The sequence below is a fragment of the Carex rostrata genome, chromosome 6, assembly GCF_964058835.1.
Source record: "Carex rostrata chromosome 6, lpCarRost1.2, whole genome shotgun sequence".
NCBI lineage: Eukaryota > Viridiplantae > Streptophyta > Magnoliopsida > Poales > Cyperaceae > Carex > Carex rostrata.
This window is the reverse complement of record NC_135923.1, coordinates 3,359,904-3,387,637: the sequence shown is the minus strand read 5'-3', so window position 1 is coordinate 3,387,637 and position 27,734 is coordinate 3,359,904. Positions and strand designations below refer to the sequence as shown.

At 33.6% G+C, this 27,734-nt stretch overlaps 2 protein-coding genes and 1 pseudogene across 3 annotated transcripts; all 3 read right to left on the bottom strand.

Moving 5' to 3' along the window:
* Positions 1-3,566: 3,566 nt before the first annotated feature.
* On the bottom strand, positions 3,567-8,982 carry LOC144555714 (uncharacterized; annotated as a pseudogene). Its single transcript, XR_013512088.1, has 9 exons — positions 8,765-8,982; positions 8,225-8,479; positions 7,364-7,615; positions 6,979-7,094; positions 6,332-6,396; positions 5,969-6,210; positions 5,170-5,320; positions 4,662-4,702; positions 3,567-4,249 (listed from the first exon to the last, which is right to left on the bottom strand). The product of XR_013512088.1 is annotated as an uncharacterized LOC144555714 (transcript).
* A 1,439-nt stretch (positions 8,983-10,421) lies between these two features.
* LOC144555273 (disease resistance protein RPP13-like) lies at positions 10,422-14,575 on the bottom strand. The gene is made up of 3 exons (XM_078303551.1): positions 14,007-14,575; positions 12,612-13,379; positions 10,422-11,613 (listed from the first exon to the last, which is right to left on the bottom strand). Exons 1-3 carry the CDS (start codon positions 14,531-14,533, stop codon positions 10,422-10,424), a joined length of 2,487 nt encoding a protein of 828 aa, XP_078159677.1. The 5' UTR covers positions 14,534-14,575.
* Positions 14,576-16,732: 2,157 nt separating this feature from the next.
* LOC144555272 (uncharacterized) lies at positions 16,733-17,649 on the bottom strand. The gene is made up of 5 exons (XM_078303550.1): positions 17,445-17,649; positions 17,237-17,336; positions 17,011-17,135; positions 16,849-16,927; positions 16,733-16,748 (listed from the first exon to the last, which is right to left on the bottom strand). The coding sequence occupies exons 1-5, from the start codon at positions 17,647-17,649 to the stop codon at positions 16,733-16,735; spliced, it is 525 nt and encodes a 174-aa protein (XP_078159676.1).
* Positions 17,650-27,734: the final 10,085 nt, after the last annotated feature.

Sequence of the window (27,734 nt, the reverse complement as noted above, 5' to 3'; positions counted from 1 at the left end):
ACATTATCACATACTATTGTATTTATTTTTTAGTGAGATTATGATAATATATATTATATTACGGTTCTGATTCGTACTATGGATTAATTATTTTTATTCATAAAGTTTAAATATATTAATAGTTAAACATGATTTTTATATGAAAATGTATATATATACATATCAAGTTTTATATTTTTAGAATTTTTTCACTATGTTTTAGATAGATTAAAATATCACTTTTTTCGGATGGTCCGGAATTTTTAGATCAAGTGATTTTCTATCTATTTTAAAAAAAATTGAAATTTTTAAAGAATATAAAATTTAGTTTCCAAGTACAATTTCATAGAAGATCATGTTTAATATGCATACTACCATTATCTCACTTTTTATTTTTATTTTTTGTATCACCAGTTGATAATTTTTTTTTTTGAAACATCTTAATTTTGTTATTTCTAACCCAATATTTATTTTCCTAGTGTCTTAATTTTTAATTTTGACGTCTGTTTCTACGGTTAATTTGAGCACTGTCACAAAATTACAAAAAAAAAAAAAAATTGTCACAATATTTAATTCTGCAATTGAGGTCACAGGTATGAAGAAAGCCGAAAGATTAATTAAACAGGGATAAAAAACCATACTAAATATGAATATCAATATAATAATCACATCAAAAATATAAAATTATAATTATAGGAGTCACAATAGAACAATTCTTATATATTTATGGGAATTAAATATATTTTTTCTTAAAAAATGCTTATGTAATATCAAATTACCACAAATATCCATGTACAATTAGAAAAAATGGGAGATATTGCACTCCATTTTCCTAACCTAAAATCCGATTGATTTTTTTTCTTTTCATAAATATTTTAAATTAGAAAACTTTACTCTATTTTTTTTTAAAAGAAATGGCTATGTCATCGATTTCCATTATCATAAAAACCAAAATAGAATATTCAGCTGTTTGACTGGTACCACTGTATTAAGCCAACAAATAGGGGTGTTCAAACGGTTGGTTCGGTTCAAACTGAAGTAAAATGATCAAATTTTTTTTTTTTCGGTTTTCAAATTTAAAATCAAACCGAACCGATTAAACCTATCAACCGATTAAGAACCGAACCGAAGTAAACCTATTGATACTATTATTAACGAAAAGAATACATTGTCATACACAACAATTGAAGTTCGGTTTAGTTCGGTCCGGTTTGGTTTAATGAAATCATTATAACACCAATAAAATTAGAGTCCAACCAATATAAATCGGTCAGTTCGGTTTAGTCGGTTTTTAGAAGTCTAAACAGAATATCAATCCATTTAAACCGAAATTATTCTAAATTTCAACCGAACCAATCCATCTAAACCGAAAAACCGATCCATTTAAACTGAAATATTCCGGTTTGATTAAAAACCGAACAAACCGAACCGTTTGAACACCCCTACCTACAAACCCCTATACACATGAACTACATCAACATCCAATCATACTACAAACATTCAAACATTACTTACATTTTATGAAACTAAAACATTGTTATCATTATCTTTGCTCTAATAAAAGACACGGCAAACATTACTTGAAGTCCCAAAATGTCTAAATCACCAACAAATTTTCTGGTGTTGAGTCTGTTTAAAGACTCTAGACCTGATAAAACATGCACATCATAACTCTGAAACAGATAAAGTGTTACCTAAATATTTAATTTAGACTTGATAATGCTTCACTTAAAAAGTTATTAGGAATTAATAATTCATTGAGAAAGGAGAGGTGGCACAGTTGATTAGAACAAAAGTTCTAAGACTGTTAGTTACTCATCAAAAGCTTGTTTCTCTCTCACGACTTTGCAGTTTCTGCGAATATTTAAAAAAGAAAAAAGAATTGACAATACATCTCAATGTTGTAAAAAACGTCCATTTAGACCGATTAATCGGTCGATTAGTCGTTGGCGGTGACCAAACTGTCATGGATTTTTCCGACTAATCGGCCGATTATTTTCGATCATGGTCGATTATTTCAGATTATTCCCGATTAATCCGTTGGCGGTACCCTGTCCGTCCGACGACCGTATACCGTTATTTACAGCACTAGTACATCTTATCTTATAATATAAAAAACTATATAATTTTATATTTTTTTAAAAATAAATTATTTTCTAACTATTTTTAATTTTTTATTGATTCTCGTTCTCGTAGCTCTCTCTTCCGTAGTAATAATTATTAACGTGGCTGTCAAAAATAATTAAAAATTAATTTCACAAGTTTAAAATTTTAGAATTTAAAATTAACTTAGTATTTATTTTGTGCTTGACAGTTCTTAATTTTATTGAGGTAAACTCTGAATAAAAAATATGTGATCAAGGCGATGATTAAGCACAAAAAAAAAAAAATGGAAAGATGGATGGCAAAATTGATATTACAATGAAATCTCCAGGGCAAGTGTATTTGCCTTATCATTGGCAGCTAATGAATCACTAAATATTTCCAAGATGAAATGCTTACGATCTGCAACCCTGTACACACACAAAAAAAAATAGTGTATCAATTATTAATTTGTGCTTATATTTAATGAGCCAAATTATTAACAAATTATTCAATGTTTCTGTTGGAAACACCTAAGCTTTTTAATTTAAATATTTCTGCTTAACTAATGATATCTTAACCCGTCATAGACAATTGATTAATGCTCCTGACGTCATAGCCCCACTGTTTGTTTAGCATAGTTAAAGATGTAATTTTTTATAGAGGAGGGTTCAAATGCCTTTATTTTTTGTGCTCCACCATGTCTCCATTTTTTAAAACTTTAATAACTCAAAATTTAAAACTTAAAAGTCAAAATAAAACCGTTGGATATGATCTACGTCATTTTATTTATGCACTTGTAAAATATTATGCCATTTCAATTTTATTTTGATTGTCATCAAGAGCTTGTAAAAAATGCATTAATATGAATGATTTCTAGATATTGATTTTTGAACTTATTGATTCACATAAAAACAAAATTAAAATGTGATAGTTTTTTATGAGCACATAGAGAAAATAACATAGATCACATCTAACAGTTTTATTTTGACTTTTAAGTTTTAAATTTTGAGTTATTAAAGTTTTATAAAATGGAGACATAGTGGAGGCACAAAAAATGGAGGCATTTGAACCCTCCTCTTTTTTATAATATTTTATAAATATATTGGTGGCCTATTTTGACATGGGGCTTAAATTTTTGTCAACCTATGATTTGGAGGAAATAAATCAGCTGTTATTCCAAGGGAATAACAGAAACCTGTTATTCCGATCCCAACTGTTTAAATTTTTTTATGCGCGAATTTTAATGAAGAAATTTTTTCATATACGATCTCGACGAAAATCAACAGTTGAAAATCAACGGTTGAAATCTGAATAACAGGTTCCTGTTATTCCCTTAGAATAACAGCTGATCTATTTCCTGATTAGTCGATAGAACCAGTCCACCTTACAAAAATGTATCAAGGAGACACGTCATCATCAGTGGGGTCCAGGCGTTGTGATAACCACTAACCTATCATTTAAAAAATTAAAGAAATACAAATAAATTAAGACCGGAATCCAACTTGTAGATGGTAACTGCATAATGCCTCCATGTAAAATTTTGAAAACAAAGATGATTAAAGATGCTATGAATATAATAGAAAAATCTAATAACACAAGAACAGTGTAGAAAAGTTGCTTATTTAGCATAAAAATCTACAATGTTACACCAAAATTGGTATCAGGGGTGGAACTGGAAAATTTAGATTGGAAAGTTAAAATGTAAAACGTACAATGTGCGACAACTGAGATTTAAACTCAAGTCTTTACGGTCACAAAATAGAGTTCTAACCACTAAATTACAACCTCACATTTAGTATTTTATAAGGAGAGCTAACCCATAAAAAAACCATTAAAATTTTTCAGTATAAACGATAAAATTGCTAATTTGTATTTATAAGGTACGTATTTACCAGTAGAATACATAAAAGGGATAATTTCAATTTAAGAAGGTAGGTATTTACCAGTGGGCCCTGCTTAAAATTTTGATGTTAAGAGTTTCACTAAAAGATAGAATAACAGATTTTGATCATCTTAACTGGTAAGTTCGATTAACATGTTGCTACTCGAGAGAAAATTGTTAGTAAAAAACTCGGAGTTGATTGCAAGAATAATTCCTCATCGTCTTCATCCTCGTCATCGTCCTCGGGCCCCACCCAGTTGCTTGGATGGTGTTGCGAATGATGGTTGCTTCCAAACACCATAACTAATAGTTTAAATTGAGAGAAAAAATGTAAATAGTGATTCCAAAAATTGTAGGAAGTAAACAAAGATGTAGTAAGCCTATATTTTATTTTACTCTGGTTTAGATAGAACCTTCTACAAATAAGAAATAACACAATATTTAGACGTAGTTGAAAAAAATAAACATTGCTCATGTTTCCAAATGTTGAACCATTACAAGATTGGTTTATTGGTAGAGGTACATTTTCTAGAAATTGACAACTTTGCCATTGAAATCGTGCCAAGCCAATTTCGACAATATGGTCTTATTTTCTTAAAATTAGCATTGGTTTGACAGTTGGCTGTTATGTGCTGATAACTGCAAAAATGTTGGTTTAGACACAAACATGAGAAATGTTGAGGTCTAGTTTCAAAATTAATGGTATAAATCAAACCTTGTAGCTCAACTGCCGTATTGGTTTCCATTCTTTGTTGTCTGCCAAATTTCTGTGAAGGAAAGCATCTCTATTTTTTTTTGGAATTTAGACAAATCCATTCTTTAGAGCCAAAAAAAATAAAAATAAGAGTAGGGTTAAAATCTGAGCTGCTCACCATGATCTCATATTAAAATGTCCTTAGAGATGAAATTTTATATATTTTTGGAAATCTTTTACTATTTTTTAGATAGATACAAAATCACTGGTTTTAGATGGTCCAGAATCTTCTGAATAACAATGATTTTGTTTCTATCTAAAAAAATAGTAAAAAAATTCCAAAAAGATATAAATTTTGTTCTTCATGCACATTATAATATGGAGGTCATGTTGAGCGATTTGGATTGACTGTTTGGACTCTGAAAACGGAGATAAGGATGTGAGGCATAATTCGGACATGAAAACAATGGGGCATTTTAACCCTTCTGTTAAATAAAATATAGTAAGATAGCAACAAGTAGAAGGATACGCATTGTCTGTGTTTTGTGGGCCTGAAGCCATTGGAAGAGCATTTACATTAAGATCTCTAATGATGGGTTGTGAAGTATAAATAGGGTTCCCCTGTTGCTCTTGTTGGACCTGGTTTTCTCTACAAACTTGAGAGTTTCTTGCACCAGTACCTATAATAGAAGAGAGGAAAAAAAATAACTGCTGACATGAAGAGCCCTGCAAAAGCACCGTGGCATCGGTACAATATGGTACGGCACTGACATAAACTACCATCTAAACTGATCAGTAAAGAGTAGTACAATCTCATGGTGCAAAATATTAAGATCCGCATTACCTGACAGATTATGTTTGTAATTATTGCCACCAAACCTGATTATTGCAATCTAAACCATCGTTCTGTGCTATTCATTCATATCTCTGCTTTTTTAAGTCCAAATAGTCAATCTGAACTGCTCACCATAATCTCTATGTGATAATGTACTCAGAAATTTTTTTTACATTTTTTAGAATATTTGTACTATTCTTTTAAATAGGTAGAAATTCACTACTTTTGGATAGTTCCAAATCTTTAGATCAGGTGATTTTCTACTTATCTAAAAAAATTGCAAAAAATGTAAAATTTAGTCTCCAAGTACATTTTGATTTGAAGATCATGTTGAGCGGTTTGCATCAACTATTTGAACTTTGTAAAGGGAGATATAGATCCATAGCACAGACCGTTCTGCGCTTTGCAAAGTACCGTAGCGTCACTCAAGGCACAGAACTAGGTGCAGAGAACAACAGCATATGTTAAAGCAACGCTGGTACAACATACGTACCAGAAAGATCTGACCAGATCTTAGTATGGGCAGAGGCATTCCCAACTCCAGTCGGTGTATGAGCTGGCTCACCGGGCTCCTTCTGCGGGGCCCAAGCAGCCTCATCTGTCGGTACACTGTGCTGATCTCTGTTGACCCCTTCAGTGAGTTGCGACACCAGCATAGTGGCAAGAACAAGGCCGGCATCAAAATCCGAACTCGACCCGTCATCTAGTCCAAATCGAGGTGCCATGAGTACTGGTCTGACAAGATGGAAAAATTAATGTTTTGGGTAAGTTGAAATATTAATTCAAATACTCTTGCAAAATTTAGAGATTAACACAGGAGGAGAAAGAATCCAAAAGCTGATACAAGAAAACTAACTCGCCGGCTTTCTCAAAAAAAAGGTGGATGTCAACCTCACATCCTTCACAAAATGTCAAGAAAGCCTGTTGCAAAATTATCAGAGGGAAAATTTTAAATTCAAAATAATTAGAAGTTACATAAATTGATTCCATAGGAACTGTACATATATTGTGTGGTCTCAGAATTTTGTGTAGTAACTAAGCATTGCAATTTGTGTTTTCTTTTTGTCAAATAATGCTAAGAAATCCCAGCTAAGGCTGTTGTTGGGATTATTTAAATTAAAAAATGAAACGAGGTTTCTCTGTATTGTTTGACTAAAATGACAGAAAAGACAGACTTGACAAAAACCGCAATGTTTAATTACCAATTTGAGTTTTAAACTTCAAAAAATAAGAAGGACGATACTTTAGGACACCTACCGCCCCCCACCCCCCGAATTTGTGACACCTAAGGTAACAGAATATATTTCTGTTCGGATCTGTACAGTCCAATCAGAACCTGCGCGACTATTAAAGTGGCCCCGTGCGTTTCACCTTGGGCCGAATTGGCCCGGATTCCGATCAGATGGCCGTGATCCGAACACAGAAATATTCTGTTACCTCAGAGGATCCTCCACCCCTCCCCCCCCCCCACACACACCGAAACAAAAAGAAAAGAGCTCTAACTTTCAGTTCTTTGACCCCAAAGGTGACGTCAACCGGGTTGCCTCTATGCTAGTATTGCAAAAACTCCTCTGCAGGGTCTATCCACAGCTGTGTGTGAAACTTAGCATCATTATTATCTGTCATGTAAAAGTTACATTAAAAAAGTCATGATTACTTGAAACAATTTGTGCTAGAAATCTGAATAGAAAATTTTTTTTAACTGTGAAAATAGGTTTTTGTTCGTGTGAGGATGAAACTGCAGCACAAGGCCTCAATTGATTTTTAACTGAACACCATTCAAAAGTAGTGGTTTTCTATGGATCTAAAAAAAATAGTAAAAAAGTTCTAAAAAAATGTAAGATTTAGTTTGCAACTACATTTTCATATGGAAGGAGGGAAACAGAACCTTGAGCAGGATCAATATAACTATGGAGCTCCACGGCCTTGCCACCGATATCTCTAGCCACATCTGGGGCCCCAGTTGCAGGCTCAGTGGCAATTATAGTAATTTCATGTAATGAAGACTGAAAATTGGAGAGAAGGCGAGATAAATCCCTTGGCCGGACCACCAGACTACTGGGAAAGTGCGACCGGTCCAATGACAAATGTTGAACCTCAGGTTCTGAATTGCAAGTGATCCAGTATATCTTCTTCAAACCTGTTTGTTAGGATTCAAATTAAAGGTTTTAATGTTTCCTCTGGGTGCATATGCAAAATTACAAAGTTGCTCCAGTATGTTATCACGTCTCAGATAACATCAGACAAATTTCATGCATGTAATTGATGACGATGACTGTTTGGTTATTTGCACAAGAAAATTTCACTGTTGATATTAAGTCAAAAGATATAACCAATTTGTTCCCGATATACTGATGATAGCTACACCATAACTCTAAAATAAGGACATCTAAAGTTATTTGCTTAATTTTAGTTTACTTGGGATTCACAAAAAAGAGTGCCACAATTAATAAATATAAATTGTCAACAGTCAACAATAAAAACAATAATCTTTATCTGAGTGAGGCTATGGTACTATGCATAGCACATATTGGTCTGTACAACAGATCAATATTTTTGCTTTCAAAGTCGAAATAGTTGGTATGAACTGTTTTGTCGTGATTTTCATATGAAAATGTAATTGCAGACTAAATTTTACACTTTTTAAACTTTTTTACTATTTTTTTAGATATCTCCATTTTCAAATTCCATGGAAGGATGTACCAAAAATAAGCTTGAAAATGGAAAGAAGAAAGAGACGGTTGATCACCGTGGAGACAATGGAGAGAGAACTGAATCTTGGCTGCATCAAAGGATGGAAGGGTGACAGCTAGACTGTCAACTGATGTGGGTGGGGTGCGAAGCACAGATATTACCGCCTTGAGAAGAACACTACATTGCAGAGGATCGGGGAGGAATCTGATGCACCACTCAAAGAAGAAACTGTGTATATGTCGAAGAAAGACGGGGTGAAAGAAATCGACTGGTACGCGGAACTCGATGCATTCAATGTGTGGAGTTCCAGCTGTCTGAAGAAGAGTGTGTATGAGATTCTAGTACTAATTACTAAACCTATCTCAAAATGTCTTGATGTACATTTAATTTCTTTACTTTTTTGAAATATTTGTAGTGGTGCGGTTTGTGTTCATCTTAGACTTCAATTGAATCCAACTGGTGACCAATTTGCTAATTCTTGCTCAAAAATCTTTGAAAATAAATCAACAATACCTAATCATCATATATCCCTTGAGGACCAAAATTTTGAAATGGGGAAAAGGAAAAGGTCTCAAAGAGGAAGAGAGAGGAGAACCTTAGAAGGGGAGGCCTGGAGAGCGAGTTCAGAGCCGACGCGTGCTAGGCACGCGATGCAGCGGTTGAAGGTCTTGAGAGCGGTTCCACTCATGGACAGCTCCATTGCTGGAGGGAAGAGAGCGGCACCTGCGACGAGGCGGGGAAGAAAGAGCGCGCCTTTACTATTTCTCAATCCACGGCCCAGTTCGGCCCATTTTAATTTTCCCAAGCCTTTGTTTCGGCAATGGAATCGGGATGTCTGATGGTCTAATGGCAGGTTAGAATGGTCTAGTGGTTTGAAAAAACTAGCCGGTCCAGGACTGGACCGGACCGGACCACCGTGGAACCGACCCATACTGAGTCGAACCGTGGTCAATATCCAGTCCGGCCCGGACCGAGGATAAAGAGGATCCAAATCTGTGCTAGAACTATGGTCTATATTCACATGGTCCGGTCCGGTCCAAGTTCATGTCTGATTTGGTTCTGGTTTGTATAGGTCAACGGATCTGTTATTTTATTTTATTTTATTTAAAAACAAGGTTAAATTGTTAAAAAAATCAGTAGTTTTGACTACGGTCCGGTCCAGTTTTGCTCTGGTTTAGCACGGTTTTGACCACGGGCTAGCACAGTTTTGCACGGTTTTGACCATGGGCTAGCACAGTTTTGCACGGTTTAGGCACAGTCCGATCCGGGTTTAATTAGCACGGTTATAGTCTGACGGGTCCAGTCCAAGAATTTAGAACTGCCCAGGATAGTCCTCAGTCCGGGCCGGTCTGGATTTTAACCATGATCTGAGTCGGTATGAATCAGTTCCACGGGTGGTCCAGTTTGGTTCTAGACCGGCCTGTTTTTTTCAAAACACTAGTTCAAATAGTTAATTTCAACTATTAAACTTAGATCTTTATATTAAAATGTACATGTTGACCATATTTTATATTTTTTAGAATGTTTTTTAAATTATTTTTGATAGGTTTATTGTTTTAATTTGGATGGTCCATAATTTTAAAATTAAGTGATTTTTTTACTGAAATAAAACAGAGTAAAATAATTCATATAACTGTAAAATTTGATTTTCAAAGTAGATTTTCACATGTAGGTCATATTAAATAGTATAGGACTTTAAAAAATATAAATACTAGTTCATAGCATAGACAGTTATATAATATACATTACCGTAGCCTCACTTGAAAAGATAATTATCTAATCAAAGACTTATTATTAGTTCATTATTGTAAGAATTAATATCACCTAAGGTACTTCACTGTTTTAAGATGAATCCGGCCCATACATCCTATATTGACACGACTCTTAAAGCATTCCTTGAATTTTTGTAAAAAGGATCAAACAGCTACTGGCAATTAATCAATATATACTCAGGACGAATTATATTTCTGAGCATATCGTGGAATAATGTAACACATTCATATAGAGCATGCATAAGAAACATTCATAATGTAACATATTCACTAGCTAGTTGAACTAAATTTGTTTTAATTTTTTTTCCTTTTTGCTTCAAACGAAACATTTACACTCCTTTTTGCTCCATAAGGAATTCATAAGAAATGTACTGAATATTACAAACAATAAAATATTATTAAAAAAAATAACATAAACAGGGCAGGGGGGAAGGAAAAGTATGTAGTTGCGGAAAGGTTTGGCTATTTAACTATTAAATACTAATAATATGTTCTCTGAACAGTCACATTTTGTAGCTCACGAGGTAACTGCAACTTTATATCCGGATATATTTCGAGGTACGTAAGCATTGGCATGACCCCCTTTTCCACCACCAAATCCTCCCAGTACTGATCATGCACTATCAAGTATTGTAGGACTGGGAATCCTTCTGAACAGATTGCTGAAACCTTCGAGAATATCTCCATCACATCTTCTAAGTAAAGTTTCTTTAGGTTCTTCAACTTTCCAAGCTCCGGCATAGGATTTTGCCGAAAGCGACAATGGCAAAGTGTCAATTTAATGAGACGTGGTGGAAACAAGCTAGCATCTAAGGTGGCAGTCTCGGACCACCTTCCATTCAAGTGCAGAGAACGTAAATTATGATAGTTTGGGAGAGCTTTTGGGTATACAATCTCCATCGGGATATCCGTGATCATGGATAGTTTGATCGCTAGGGAGACCAAAGATGGTAGTTTTCCAAGTAGATTAGTCATTCCCACCAAATCTTGAAACCAGCAAACACCTAACTTACGCAGGTTGTTTAAAAGGATCAATTTTGTATCTAATGATGATCTCCAAATCGATACCCATTTCATGGTTTGGAGATTTCTTAGGTCAACAGTTGAGTTTGGTAGTTCGAGATCAGCTGCATTACACTGCACATGCCTCAATGTACTAGATGTCCATGACAAATTAAGGTTTCTAATAACAGTTTCACTAAAATCTAAGGTTTCGAGAGTCTTCATACGATGAAAAGAAAATGAGGAAAAATTGATGTTGCATCTTCTAAGCCGCAAGTATTTTAAATGAATCAATTTCTCAAATTCCTTGGCTAGATCACCACCATTGTCCTCGACACCTACAAGGTCTAAAACTTTAAGTAGCCTGAAATTAGAGAACTTGGGCATCTGGGTTTCTGTAAAATAGCCTAACCAAAACAGTAGTAAAGAACGGGTATTTGGACCTAAAAATTCCATGAATTGCGGATTTTTCTGTTGTGGTTGAACATGGTATTGAACCGAAGCACGTCGGATTTCTCTGTTGGGCTGGTTGACATCTGATGCTTGTGCGAAAACTGTAAGAAAGTTTTGTTGCCTGGCTTCATGCATTGCCAAGTCGCGGAGAAGATCATGCACTCTAAACCTCTTGATCAAACCATATGTGGATCGCCTTGATACTTGAATCATACTCCTGAATTAATTTTGGTTTATAAACAAGTTAGAAAAATACTTACTGCAACCATAATAAAGGTTGAGTGAGTCTATGGTACTATGCATATCACGGGTTGTTACCGTGCTACGGCTATATATTCGAGTTTTCAAATCCTAACGGTCGATCTGAACCGTTCATCTTGTTCTCCATATTAATATGTGTTTGGAGACCAAATTTTACATATTTTGAAAAAAATTGACTATTTTTTTAGATATTTAGAAAATCACTTGATCTGAAAATTCTGGACCATCCAAAAACAATGATTTTCAATAAATCTAAAAAAATAGTAAAAAAAATTCAAAAAATATAAAATTTGGTATCCAAACACATATTAATATGGAGAACAAGATTAACGGTTCGGATCGACCGTTAGGATTTTAAAACTCGAATATAGAGCCGTAGCACGGTAACAAATCGTAATATGCATAGTACCACAGACTCACTCATAAAGGTTTATATATCCTAACTAGATAGTATCATTAATACCAAAATAAAAGATATGATTAATTTTGGTTGTTGCAGATTATTAAGATGCACTGAAATTAAAAAAACAAAAGTTAATGGAATTATAAATTATGCTCAAGATTTGAAGAGAAATATTTGATTCAACATATATGTTGGTTGAAAATTTGGAATTACATTAAAAATTCGAACTATATTTTTATAATCCAAATTCCTCATGAAAAGTTATAATTGTGTATCCTCCAATCTCCTAAACATCAAATTTCGATTATATTCTTAATCAGAGCCATTTTTTAGTATCAAATTTTATTTACAGTTTCCTTTGTAAACTAAGAATACCTAATTTAGAAAGACCTTTTTTCAACATATTAAAAAAAAAAAGATGGGTAACACTTGGTAGAAGGTATTTGAAAGAAGAAATTCATTATAACAGTACAAATTTTAAAATTAGGAGGAGGTATGATACTTGCACAAATTGTAATAACATCAGAAGAAATTTAAAAAAAAAATACAACCTTTCAAAAAGTTCGTTGAGGTACCTCTCAGCCATTTCCTCTTTTGTTGGCATTTCTTTGCATGGTATGAACCCCTCAGCTATCCACATTCTGATGAGATATGTTGCAGAAATCTCATAGTCTTCGGGGAAAAAAGCAAGATACATAAAGCATGCCTTGAGATAATAAGGCATATCCTGGTAACTCATGACCAGGACGTCCATGCAACCCTTGCAATCTGAATACCAATCAAATGTACTCAGCACTCTCTCCCACTCAAGATAGTCTCCTCTTTTTTTTAAAAGGAGACCACCAAGTACTATCAAAGCTAGAGGTAAGCCCTTACATTTCTTTGATAGTTGGTTTGCAAGGTCAAGGAGACTGCTAGGACATTCTTCATCAGGTTTTTGATTGGGGAGAGCCTTTTTGAGAAGGAGATCAAGGCTTTTCTTACTATCTAAGAAGTTGAGTTCGTATGGTGGTATTTGAGAGTCTGCTGATTTCGCAACATCGAGATTTCTGCTTGTCATGAGAACCCGACTTCCGTTGTTGACTTCAGGCAATATATCTTTTAGTTGAATCCACAGATCTTCCTTCCACACATCATCTAGAATAATCAGATACCTTCTCTCATTTAAAAAACTTTTGAGCGTGCTGATTAAATCTCCCAAACCTTGGTTCTCGGGTATAGAATAATTCAGCTTCAGAAGCATCTTAGTCACCAAATCAATTAGATTGTATTGCTGAGAGATTGATAGCATTATATGGTACTCGAACTTTTCCTTGGCGCTGGATATAAAAACCAAAAAGAAATACTATTAGATTGATTTCTAGCACTATTTTTGAACAAATAGTCATTGCTGCAATCATGTATTACTGAGATCTCAGTAACTATTGAGCAATAAATTAAAGGAGATGGTGACGGTTCCATCCAATCATTATTTACATAAATCCACCTACTTAATTATTTCTTAGAAATGACTATATCTAATTTGTTTTTCCAAACCACTATATATATGTCATTCGCACAACTATTAATTTTTATACATATCTATATCGATCGTTTAACATCAAATCGATCATTGTTGTTATCAGTTCTTTAATTACTATAAACAAATAGATAATCATTATTAACAAATAAATCATGAGACAGTAGCATTGTAGACATCTAGCAGCGGTCAAAATGATAATGTTGATAATAGTAATAATAGTAGTAGTATCATCATTATTATTTGAATTGAGCAGTCAGAATCAACTATTAAATCTTAAAATCGTCATTTATAACAAAAATAATGCCAATTGATCGGTGCAAAGATATCACAATTCTAACTCTCACTTATTGAAGTCGTTATTATTGCAATAATTTATCTCATTAAAAGCTTAAAACATAGTTGAAAAAAGAAAATCTGCTCTTACCTTCGGTATACCATATGTGCAAGAGTAGTCTTTCCTAAACCACCGGCACCTACTATAGTTATGACGGCGCGCCTAGGTGTTTCCTCAGCGAGCATCAGCTGCAAAATATTCTTCTTGTCGGCTTCCATGCCTACAACTTCAGTGTCGTCTACTTCTTGATATGTCTCTCTTCGAAAAGGCGATATGGTTTCCTCTCCCACAATGTCTTGCACAGCTACGATTCCGTAGTCGTTCCTGCTCCTAGAGATTCGATCGAGTTCGTTTTGAATGTTATCAAGATCAGTGCCAAGCTTGTGGAGGGTTTTTACCTTAATGGTTTTATGGAACATCTTATTGAGGAACATCTTATTGAGGCGCTTTAGGCGACGATCTTCAACTTCGACAAGGAACGTGTCAGTTGCATCCTCGATGCGGTAGGCCACATCACGGAGCTCATTCAGCCAATTTTGCACCCTCGCATCTCCTTTGTGTTTCATGTCTGCATCTTTCAGACAGCTCTGGATTCGGATCAGCTCTGTCTGCATCATTTGAACTTTATCCCCAACCCCACCCAAATGCTTCAGTTCGTTCGCCACGAAATTGGCGATGAAATTGGCAAGTTTTTTTACCACAAATTCAACAACTGTCTCTGCCATTTTTCTCTCTCGCTCCCTCTTTTGAAGTGTTTACCAGTAGTGTGTTATAAAGAGGATTGTATTAATTCGCGAGTGTAAAGATGGTCTGATTATATAGGCGTGCAGGCCAGAAAGCAAACTGAGATGCTTAGTCTAATTGCAATAATAAATTTGATAAACTTCTGATGCTTATTTTGCAGCTCTGGAAGAAATGACGTGTTTGCCCCTACCTTTTAACTGTGTCGCCCCCTCCCTCTTTCCTCCTTTGATTATCAGTCTTCGATTGGTATGAACTAGTGTATTAATCTCGGGCAGGGGGCAGGGCGGGCCGGGCATACCCGGGCACGGGCACGGGTAGAGGTCGGGCACGGGTATCACGGGTAGACGGGTATCTCGGGTATTTTTTTCAAAAACCGTGCCCTTCCCGTCCTATACCTGTGCCCGTTGTACCCTTGAGGGGCAGGACGGTCCGGGTAGGGCGGTCCGGTCCGGTCCCCTTTTTTTTTCCTGTTTTTTTTTTCTGTTTTTTTTTCTGTTTTTTTTTTCTGTTTTTTTTCTGGTTTTTTTTTTTAACAGTGTCGTATAAATATTATTACGTGTTTATAATTCGACTTTTAAAATCTGAATAGTTCAATATCAAATAGTATATATATATATAGAGAGAGAGAGAGAGTGGCTAATATGCTTCCATAAGCACTTGGACCGAAGTGCTTACGCCCCATTTTTGATTTTTCAAAATCCAAACAGTCGATCCGAACCGTTCATCTTGTTCTCTATATTAATATCTGCTTGGAGACCAAATTTTACATTTTTTGGAATTTTTTTGCTATTTATTAAGCCACTTTGAAAATCGCTGATCCAACGGTGGCTTGCCAAACAGTAAAATCAGGGGTTCACCGTTGGATCAGCGATTTTCAAAGTGGCTTAATAAATAGCAAAAAAATTCAAAAAAATGTAAAATTTGGTCTTCAAGCAGATATTAATATGGAGAACAAGATGAACGGTTCGGATCGACTGTTTAGATTTTGAAAAATCAAAAATGGGGCGTAAGCACTTCGGTCCAAGTGCTTATGGAAGCATATTAGCCACTCTCTCTCTCTCTATATATATATATATATACATAAAATTATCAAGTCATATTTTTATAATTCCTACATAAATAAAATTTGTAACTTATATATAAAAATTATTCTTGCGAAAATTTGTATGTTTATTCGGCTAAGTACAAATGTATTTATTTATTTATTTATTTATTTACACGAGTCATTTTATTTTATTTTCAAATTCTCATTCTAATTATATAGTTTCATAATTTATTTATATCTCGAAATTTTTAGTTTACATTTTAAATTGATAATATATTTTCTAAACGTTCATTTTATTTTTAATAGGTTAAATCAATTACTAATTATTTTAAAACAATGTTGCTTAAATCAATTACTTAAATCAATTACTTTAAATTGCATAAATTTAATTAATATATGTATAATATAATATATGTATATATAAAAACAAGAAATTTGGAATAAGTGTTTTATTCACAGCATATTACTTTAATTTTAATGACATTATAAGGATATATTCAATTATTCATGTTCTTCTGTTATACTGCCTGTTTACTAAAAATGAAAATTTCGAGGGGACAACATCAAGTTCTTGTTCATATATGTATAATATAATATATGTATATATAATATATTTGCATATAATTATATATAACTTAGGTTTTTTACAATATATTCAGTGTTTTAAAATTTGATATACATATACATATATTCAGTGTTTTAAAATGCGGCCGCATGCGCCGCATTTGCCGCCGCATCGCTATGTATATATGTACTAGTAATCGTGCCCGTGCACAGCAACGGGAGCAAATTATGTAGTAGAAAACCTAATTTACTAAAAAAAAAATTTCATAAAAAATAGAGAAAATAAATATCGTTGAATGTAAATCAAAGATATTATTTCTGAATTGAATATAGAAATAAAAAAATATAACATTCTCTAATAAAAACCATAAACATACAAAGCTAAAACAAAACAAACAACCTAAAAGTACTGAAGTAAGTAATTTCAATACGCTGACAGCCTGACACCAAATTTGGTAGCACCTCACGGCATGTTGAGCCTGTACATAGTAAACAAACTGTTTTAATCAAGGAACTTCAATTTGATTAATATTGATTAATTTAAGACAGAGTATTTTGATATTTTAATTTTAGAAGTACCTAAGTCTCAACTCTTCGTATTCTGGCATCTGCGGATTAAAATGGACAGTGGAAATATCCGTGGCAAGCAAATGATTATCTGTAAAATATTTTTATTTATTTAGTTTAAATTTAGTTTTTAAAATTTCAAATAAACATAAAAGATATAAATTTGTTACATACATGGTGTATCAACAAGTACTTTCACCCGAGTGACGAAAATAATAGACTTTTGTTCAATAGCTTGGAGGACTCCCGGGTTGTTCTCGAAGGGTTTGCCTACCATCAACAATGGAATGACAGTTCCTCTAAACATTGAAAACATTGTAAGCAATTATGTGAACCTTTAATGTTTGATTTGAAATATTCAAATTATAATTAGTAAGTGTTGTTTATTATTATTACTCACGTCGGATGAAATAGATATATCTTAACGGAAGGCACAAGTTCTCGACCTCTCCATTCGACGAAATTCACTTGGTGAGCATAACTCACTTGACCGAGAACATCTAAAACAAAGTCAATATATGTTGCCAATTATATAGTTTAGTAATGATAGTTAAGATTAAGATTAAGATTAAGATATTTAATTAAATAGGTAGTCACAAGTTAATTACCTGTGAGATATTTGCCGCGTGGTATCGCCTTAATTTGATCTATGGGTTGTGGCGTTGGGTAAATTGCAAAATTTGGATCGACTTGAAGAGTAACAAGAGTGGTTCGCCTTTCATCAATAGCAATCATGAAATCATCATTCGTGAGTTTATAGTTCTCGAATTTGAGACCATCCAATGGAAGGGGTTCGACACGGAAGTGTTCCATGCGATACATATCACCAATTTTTATATTGGCCTGTACGTATGATCTCATTTGACATGGAACCCTCGCTAACATTTTCTCTCTCTAAAATTTAAAAATCGAGAGTTAAAAATCAAATGGGTCGGATGTATTAGCATTATCATATGATGATGCATTGTAGCTGCATTCGCCATCATCAAAATTATCTAAACAGATTTAAAAAGACGGTTAGAAAAATTGGAGTCTTCTTAAATTATGGAGTAAGCATTAACATTTTTAGGTTGTTTGAAGATAAATCCCTTCTTTTCAAAGAAAAAGAAACCTGATGCTTCGGCTCAGATGAAGTTCCTCATACTCACTAAAGGAATAACATGCTATGATTAAAGGTTTTTTGAAGGAGTGTTTGCTGGTAAACAGCAGTTCTCTATTCTGACAGTCTGAATTGTGATTTTTTCTGAGAGCAATTGGCTGGGCCAAATTTGGAGTTCTTTATATGGAAATGACCATCAATACTTGAACTTTATGTCTAATTAATTTCAGAATTTTTATGGCTCAGGGACTATGATGAACAGGTGGTTTTGTAACTGACAAATTTCAGGAACCAGCAGTTCTCTATTCTGACAGTCTGAATTGTGATTTTTTCTGAGAGCAATTGGCTGGGCCAAATTTGGAGTTCTTTATATGGAAATGACCATAAATACTTGAACTTTATGTCTAATTAATTTCAGAATTTTTATGTCTCAGGGACTATGATGAACAGGTGGTTTTGTAACTGACAAATTTCAGGAATCAGCAGTTCTCTATTCTGACAGTCTGTTTTGTAACTGTGTTTGTTCCCGTTTAAAAAAAAACATCCAACTCCATCTCCATCTCCAGCCACTGTTTGTTTATTACTTAATCATCTTTGGTAGATCTTAATCAATTGAATTTAAATTCGGTCAAAGAGTTTGCTGCCTCCAAACTGTGAATTTTCAATTTTCCCAACTGTTGCCTACCACACATGATACATGTACAAACTACAAATAGAATATTGATATGATGCTTGAAAAGCGGATTTACCCAGAGAATAATTAATTCTCCCTATTTTTTTCATTTCTTTTTCTTCTCAACTCGGATGTGCGGTGAGTTGAGACCCTTCGATGCAAAGTCGAGGCGCTCCGGTATCACACCATAGGTGTTCAGGCCAGGGAATCTGTCTACTGTTACCAAATTTACCAAAAGCCCCTGCTTGTTTCTGGTCGGAAATCAGAGGGAGAAGGAGCGTGGAAGTGAGAGGAGGCAAGAGGGGTGAAGAGACGGAGCGGAAGGAAGAGAACGGGGTGAAGAGGGAGCGCCAGGAAGTGTTTTAGGTTTTTAGGGATCCTATGTGGCGCGAACAGTGGGGTCTTATGTGTTGAAGAGTAAAATTTAGAAAATTCTGCTGTATGTGATCTGAAAATTGAATGGCTGATATTAATTCCGAAAATTTAACTTTTAATCACAACCCTTGCAGGATCTAGACATTAAGCTCCTTAATAAGGTAGGGAGATAATATATGTATAATATATGTATATATAATATAATTTATGTATATGTATATATAATATAATACATGTATGTATATATATGTATATATAATATAATACATGTATGTATATATATGTATATGTAATATAATATATGTATATATAATATAATACATGTATAATATATGTATATACATATACATATAAGATGAATGCTAATGTTATATGTTTATAAGTGAAAAAAAATGTTATATGTTAATAAGTGAAATATGTTATGACATATAAATAATTCCATGATCAAATTTTATACAATTTAAGTATCCTTAGGTGACATAACAACAACCATCAATTTTATATCATTGAAAGATTCAAATCATTTTATAAACAGTAAAACACACATCAAATTTTATTATTTTTATAAACATGATATAATATATATGCATCACATATATCATACCTATAATATTAATTTGTAATTTTGGACTTGATTATTAAATTTTATTATTTTGAACTTGCATCACATATATCACATATATCATACCTATACATATATCTAATGACCCGGCACGGGCTGCCCTAGGCGGGTTTAATAAATACACTGATCACCATCTATCTTTTTTTTCTCCCAAGCAAACATGCATGGTTAAACGCACTCAGCTTATTTACTAATTATACATTAATTAATTATATACAGTAATTTAATTTGTTATTGTCCCCAACCCAGTGGCACATTATGATATCATTGGCAGTTGGGGTATTATACATATATCTATAATTAGTGTATAGACTATAATACATATACTGTAGGGGTGGGGGGAAATTTTTTTTAATTTTGAATTTATTTTTTTTTTAAAAAAAAGGGTACACGGGTATACGGGTACGGGCACAGGTACACGGGTACACGGGCACGGGTATGGTCCGGTACGGGTAAAATTCGATCCGGGTATAATCGGATTTTTGCCCAAAAAACGGTGACCAACCCGTTTTTTGCCCGTACCCGTGTACCCATTTACCCGACCTATACCCGGGCTCGGGCACGGATACCCCGGACATAGGGTACGGACGGGCAGGGCACGGGCTACCCGACTAGGGTATTGTCAAACCACAAGTATGAACCAAACATTGATCACTGTACTGTCAGTCTTGCACATGCTACTTCCAAGAGCTTATCCCTCTTAGATCTTATCCAAAGCGACTTTACCCCCAATTCAAGATAAATCTCAATATAATAATATTTTGGCTACGTTTCAAATATTTCTTCAATTATGAGCTTTACTTCGAGTGAAATAAAATTTTCAAGTATTTGAAAACTAGGATGCTACAATTTCATGACATGGAAATTAAAATTGCTATTAAAAAAAAGATACTTTCTTTCAAATTAAATAATTCACCACGTGTTTCAAAACTAGAATGTTACAACTTACAACATTGACAACATAAATTTTGTGCAGATATCCTCACAATGAATGGATGTGTTTAGTTTTTTTTTTTTTTTTTCTCTTTTTTCTAGTGCAAATTCTGTATGCATAATTTGACTTTTAAAGTAAATTTTCCAGCATAATTTAGCTCCGTGAAATAATAGAGGAAATCAACTTTAAAAAATAATCAGAAAATGAAAATTATCAAAAATTAATAAATCTGTTTCGAATATATAAAATCTCAAATTTGGATCCTTTAAATTGTCTTTTGCTTATTGTCACATGATGGTACCATAATGGACGTAGAAGTCCAATTTTGTGCTGAAAAAGATTGCAGGCAGCGATAACTAACTTATAATATGCTTTCAAAATTTTACATTTAGCTACGGGTAACTGATCTATAATATACTTTCAAGATTATACATTTAGTTGTTAAATTAAATTATCAATAGAATTCTTTCTCTCTTGTTTATATAGTCGCCTTAATTTGTGTATTGATTTTGAGAAAATAAAATGGAGTTCATATTAATGTTTGGTTGAGGAGGTTGCGTCTTCATTGCTCCTTAATTATCTAGTCCTTCGTACTTCTTTCACCTATCATATTAATGTGCTATTGATCACGTGGGTCCGTCCCCACTGCTCCTTATTTAATCCCTTGTATGTATTAATTTCACCTACCATATTAATGTGCTATTGGTCTCATGGGTCCACCATGTGTTATATATATACACCCCAAGGCCCCAACAGAATTTTTTTTTTTTTTTTTGAATAAAAGTAATTTAGCTTGGCAAGATTTATGGTTGGATAACTGTACATTGGTCACTAGATTTCCTGCATTATATAGAGTTTGTATTAACAAAAATATTACCTTAGCTGACATCATATATTCTCAAGAGCAATGTGTTAGATTTAAAGGTGTTATAATAAGAGTCAAGGAACAAGAATGGGGTATCATGTTTCACATAATTAGCCACATTTCTTTTACACATTTGCCTGATAAACTAGCCTGAAGATGAAAAAATACAGGGAAGCATTCAATCAAATCTTTATATCAAATACTCAATCATCCTGGTGTAATACTCCCCTACCCTATGCTATGGTGGAGCCTCCCAATTATGGGTGCACAAAATGCTTATGACTCGAAACTCAGTTCAGAATCAGTTCGGATTCAACACACTATAACTCGAGTTAAAACTAACTCGATTCAAAATTAACTCGAGTTTACTGACTCGGTTGATTTATGAGTCGATTCCAAGTTACCTGAATGGTGTAGAATTTTTTAGATTAAGTGATTTTCTACATATCTAAAAAAATAGTAAATTTTTTTCAAAAAATGTAAAATTTGGTATGCAAACACATATTAATATGGAGAACAAGATGAACGGTTCAGATCGATAGTTAGGATGGATTTGGCTACAGTGCTATGGGTTGCATAGAGGCATAGAGGGCTACGTACGGTGCTACGGCTCAATATTCAAGTTTTCAAAATCCTAACGGTCGATTTGAACCGTTCATCTTGTTCTCTATATTAATATGTGTTTGGAGACCAAATTTTACATTTTTTTTAAATTATTTACTATTTTTTTTAGATATGTAGAAAATCAAATATCTGAATGGTGCAGAATTTTTTAGATCAAGTGATGTTCTACCTATCTAAAAAAATAGTAAATTTTTTTCAAAAAATGTAAAATTTGGTCTCCAAACACATATTAATATGGAGAATAACAAGATGAACGGTTCGGATCGACAGTTAGGATTTTAAAAACTCAAATATTAAGCCATAGCACCGTAGCACCGTAGCCCTCTATGCAACCCATAGCACCGTAGCCAAATCCTTTACTTTAAGCCAAGTAGCAAGGCATATATAAATGTTGCCTATTTTTCTCAAATGGTCCTGTTGGTGTCTGGTATATATTTAATATAATTAAATCGTATGCAAATTGAAATTTATTACAAATATTTAACCACGAATTTTAAACTTTCCCGCTAACGAAATATTGTTACATCATATCATAATGTCTTGTTTTGTCATAAGTTACTTCTCAAAAAGAAAATTTCCTAATATAACTATTATTCCCTCATTTTATAACACGTTTCACCTTTCAAATTAAGAAAAATTATACTCACGAAAAAAAACAAACAAACTAAACGATCAAATTTATTGAATAATACCGAATTTCAGATCATAATACAACGAAACAACGACACTAATCTACTTGGAAAAAAATATAAAAAAAGAGAGAAAATATCCCTCTCTCAAATTTAGATACTCTAAAATAACTAAAAAAAATAAGTTTAAACTGTTTCTTAGAGCATTTCATAAAAATAAATTTCGAATCCTGTGTAACAATTTTTAATTTAATTTTACGAAGGTACACAATTTCTTAAATTAAAATGATTTCTTATTACGGGTGTAACAATTTTTAATTTAACTTTATGAAGGTGCACGATTTCTTAAATTAGAAATATTTCTTATTAAGAAATCGATTCCTAACTACTAGCGTGTCACAAATTATTATTATTTTTTAAATTATCGAAGGGGTTGCGAAGTCGTGAATAGAGCTTGAATTCTCTATCTTTGAGTAGCCATAGTTTTAGGTCATTTTTTTCTAACCAGTTGTGCTACCACCCTATCTAACAATTTTTAATTCTTATTCACTAAAATCTCAATCGCAATTTCTTAACAAAATAACAAAATTAGAAGAAATTAAAAGAAATTTCATATATGAAACAGTTTACAAATTATTTCTATTATTTCCTAAACAGTTGTAATTAATTATTAAGTAATTTCTGAAATATAAATGCTTCTATAAATCAGTACTAATTTTAAAACTGCTCATAAATTTCAATGAAATTCGTTATATTTGTTCGATTCGATTCCGAAGAAACTCAAAAATTGAGTTGTTGAGAGAATTCGGGGCTCCTCTGGTAGCAAGGCATATTTACTTCTTCAAAATTTAGTTAATAGTTTAAAAAGATGAGCCGGCTCGCGAGCTCACAAGCTGAACATAGTCGAGCCAACTATTTATATGAGTCTAGTCGATTTCTTTTTCCCGAACCTAGTCGAGCCAACTATTTATATAAATCTAGTCGATTTTTTTTTCTTTCAAAATTGAGCTGAGTCGAGTTTGAGCTTTTTTCAATTCCCAATCTGATTTGTTATGAAATATTAAGCCGCTCAACTCATTAATTTGCGAACTGGCTCGACTCATTTAGCAGCCCTACTTTCACGTGGGTCCATCCACACTGCTCCTTATTTAATCCCTTGTACGTATTTCACCTACCATATTAATGTGTTGTTTTATCACATGGGCCCACCATGTGTTATATTATACATCCCCGAACATAATTCATGAATTCAGATCCGGAAGACTTGACTTGGGTTCACCATATGTTCTATACACCGCCAAGGCCCCAACAGAATTCATGGATTCGGATCCAGTGGACTTGACTTGGGTCCAGCATGTGTTATATACACCCCCCAACAGAAAATCATGGATTCAGATCCAGTAGAGTACCCTATGATGTGAAATAATGTGTGGGCCCACCATGTGTTTTATACAACCCCCAACATAATTCTAGTGACAACATAATTTGTTTAAATACGAAATGCAAAGTGCATGGAGTTACAATTTATTCATAATATTTCAATACAGTTGCGAAGAGCATGAAGTTATCTTTTATGAAATCATAATTGGTCCCTATTAACTGCCATTCTTCAGTGTTTTTTGTACATACTCAAAAGATATTTAGAATTTTGTTTCTAATATTGTTCTAAAAATGTAATAATTCATTTCGATGTCACTAGAATTTATTGGAATTAGCCAAATCTCTTGACTCGTTTTTGTTTGTCACTTAAACTAGATGCTTCATGTTGCGGCTACGCCGCAACCGTTCTGAAGCAGTTGTGTGTCGATATTAGTTTGATAGTGCTGGTGTTGTTAATGTAGGAGCACAGATAAACAGATATGCAGATTAGAAGTAGTCACATAATTTCCATCCAGCAATAATCAAAAGAAAAATCACAGGAGAAAATTGTGTGTATTTCTGTATTGATGGCACATGTTTGAGTTATATTTAAAAAGAATGGAATTTTTTCTTAGAAAGATGTGGGATCTATTTACATATTCTTTTGAAAAAGAGCATTATTGCTCATCCCTTCCATCTGCAATCCTTGCCACATTTTAACCATATTGAAATGCAATTTTTTCTTAAAAAAAAAAAAAATGCAATTTTGGTGTTTAAGATTGCTAGTATTGACTGAGCAAAATGGCTTTGCTTTTGACTTAGTTTATATTCAGATGTGTTCATTAAATTTTTTCAAAGTTGGCATCTGTAGCTTCTTTGCATTTAGCAACCGGATCTGCGGAAATAATTTTGCAAGAAAAATATTTGCGAAAGAATGCAAAATTATATGAAATTGAGAATGAAGTAATTAGTTAACAAATAATAATATTTTGGCTTATCCAAAGCGACTTTACCCCAATTCAAGATAAATCTCAATATAATAATATTTTGGCTACGTTTCAAATATTTTTTCAATTATGAGCTTTACTTCGAGTGAAATAAAATTTTCAAGTATTTGAAAACTAGGATGCTACAATTTCATGACATGGAAATCAAAATTGCTATTAGAAAAAAGATACTTTCTTTCAAATTAAATAATTCACCACGTGTTTGAAAACTAGAATGTTACAACATTGACAGCATATATCCTGACAATGACCGGATGTGTTTATTATTTTTTTTTCTAGTTTAAATTCTGTATGCATAATTTGATTTTTTTTTTTTTGTGAATTGAAATCATAAATCAACAAATGTCAAAAAAAGAAAAATAATAATAGGACTCGACCTAACTCAGTCTTAGTCGGACTTGAATTGGCCTGAAAATCGGATAACTCAGACTAGTCAAACATTATTCAACCGAGTTTTAATGAAAAAATCGTATAGGCGCAAGATCAGGTGATTTTCTACTTATCTAAAAAAAGTCGCAAAAAATGTAAAATTTAGTCTCCAAGTACATTTTGATATGAAGATCATGTTAAGCGATTTGGATCGACTCTTTGAACTTTGTAAAGAGAGATATAGATCCATAGCACAGACAGTTCTGCGCTTTGCAAAGTACTGTGGCGTTACTCAAGGCACTGAACTAGGTACAGCGAACAACATCATATGTTAAAGCAACACTGGTACAACATACGTACCAGAAAGATCTGACCAGATCTTAGTATGGGCGGAGGCATTCTCAACTCCAGTCGGTGTATGAGCTGGTTCACTGGGCTCTTTCTGTGGGGCCCAAGCAGCCTCATCTGTCGGTAAACTGTGCTGATCTCTGTTGACCCCTTCAGTGAGTTGCGACACTAGCATAGTGGCAAGAACAAGGCCAGCATCAAAATTCGAATTCGACCCATCATCTATTCCAAATTGAGGTGCCATGAGTTGAAATATTAATTCAAATACTCTTGCAAAGTTTAGAGATTAATAAAGAAAGAAAAAGAAACCAAAAGCTGATCGAGAAAACTAACTCGCCGGCTTTCTCAAAAAAATGGTGGATGTCAACTTCACATCCTTCACAAAATGTCAAGAAAGCCTGTTGCAAAATTATCAAAGGGAAAATTTAAATTCAAAAAAGAGCGCGCCTTTACTATTTCTCAATCCACGGCCCAGTTCGGCCCATTTTAATTTTCCCAAGCCTTTGTTTCGGCAATGGAATCGGGTTGTCTGATGGTCTAATGGCAGGTTAGAATGGTCTAGCGGTTTGAAAGAACTAGCCGGTCCAGGACCGGATCAGACCACTGTGGAACCGATCCGTACTGAGTTGAACCCTGATTAATATCCGGTTCCGCTCGGACCGAGGATAAAGAGGGTCCAAATCTGTGCTAGGACCATGGTCTAGATTCACATGCATGGTCCGGTCTGATCCGAGTTCACATCTGGTTCCGCTTCGGTCTGTACTGGTCAACAAATATGTTATTTTATTTTATTTTATTTTAAAGAAAATGTTAAATTGTTAAAAAAAACACCAATTTTGACTACGGTCTGGTCCGATTTTGCTCTGGCTTAGCACAGTTTTGACCATAGGCTAGCACAGTTTTGCATGGTTTAGGCACAGTTAGGTCCGGGTTTAATTGACACGAATCTTAAAGCATTCCTTGAATTTTTGTAAGAGGGGGATTTAAAAAAGGATCAAAAAGCTAGTCGGTACGAATTATATATTTCTGAGCATATCGTGGAATAATGTAACACATTCACTAGCTAGTTGAACTAAATTTGTTTTAATTTTTTTCCTTTTTTTGCTTCAAACAAAACATTTACACTCCTTTTTGCTTCATAAGGAATTCATAAGAATGTACTGAATATTACAAACAATAAAATATTATTAAAAAAATAAACAGGGCAGGGGGGAAGGAAAAGTATGTAGTTGCGGATAGATTTGGCTATTTAACAACTAATAAATACTATCAATATTTCTGAACAGTCACATGTTGTAGCTCAGGAGGTAACTGCAACTTTAAATTCTTCGGATATATTTCGAGGTACGTAAGCATTGGCATGACCCCCTTTTCCACCACCAAATCCCCCAACCAACAATCATGCACTTTCAAGTATTGTAGGACTGGGAATCCTTCTGAACAGATTGCTGAAACCTTCCAGTCCGCCTCCATATATCACATGTTGTAAGGAAAGTTTCTTTAGGTTCTTCAACTTTCCAAGCTCCAGCATAGGATTTTGCCGAAAGTGACACCAGCAAAGTGTCAATTTAATGAGACGTGGTGGAAACAAGCTAGCATCTAAGGTGGTAGTCTCGGACCACCTTCCCCTCAAGTCCAGAGAACGTAAATTCTGATAGTTTGGGAGAGCTTTTGGGTATACAATCTCCATTGGGTATACAATCTCCATTGGGAGAAAAATACTATTATATTGATTCAACATTTGCAAGTACTCTTTTCATACTATCATATTAAAAAATAATAACTCTAAATTATTAGTTATCTAAATTAAAAAATACTATCATATTGATTCAACATTTGCAAGTACTCTTTTCATACTACAGATTTTTTTTTTCTCATTAAAGTCTTCAATAATATTTTGTGGAACTTGGGTAGTATTATTTTCAGAATTTGATTCTTGATTGTTTGGAGTACTCATGGTGTAACAAAAAAATATTAAAAAGTTTTTTTTTTTT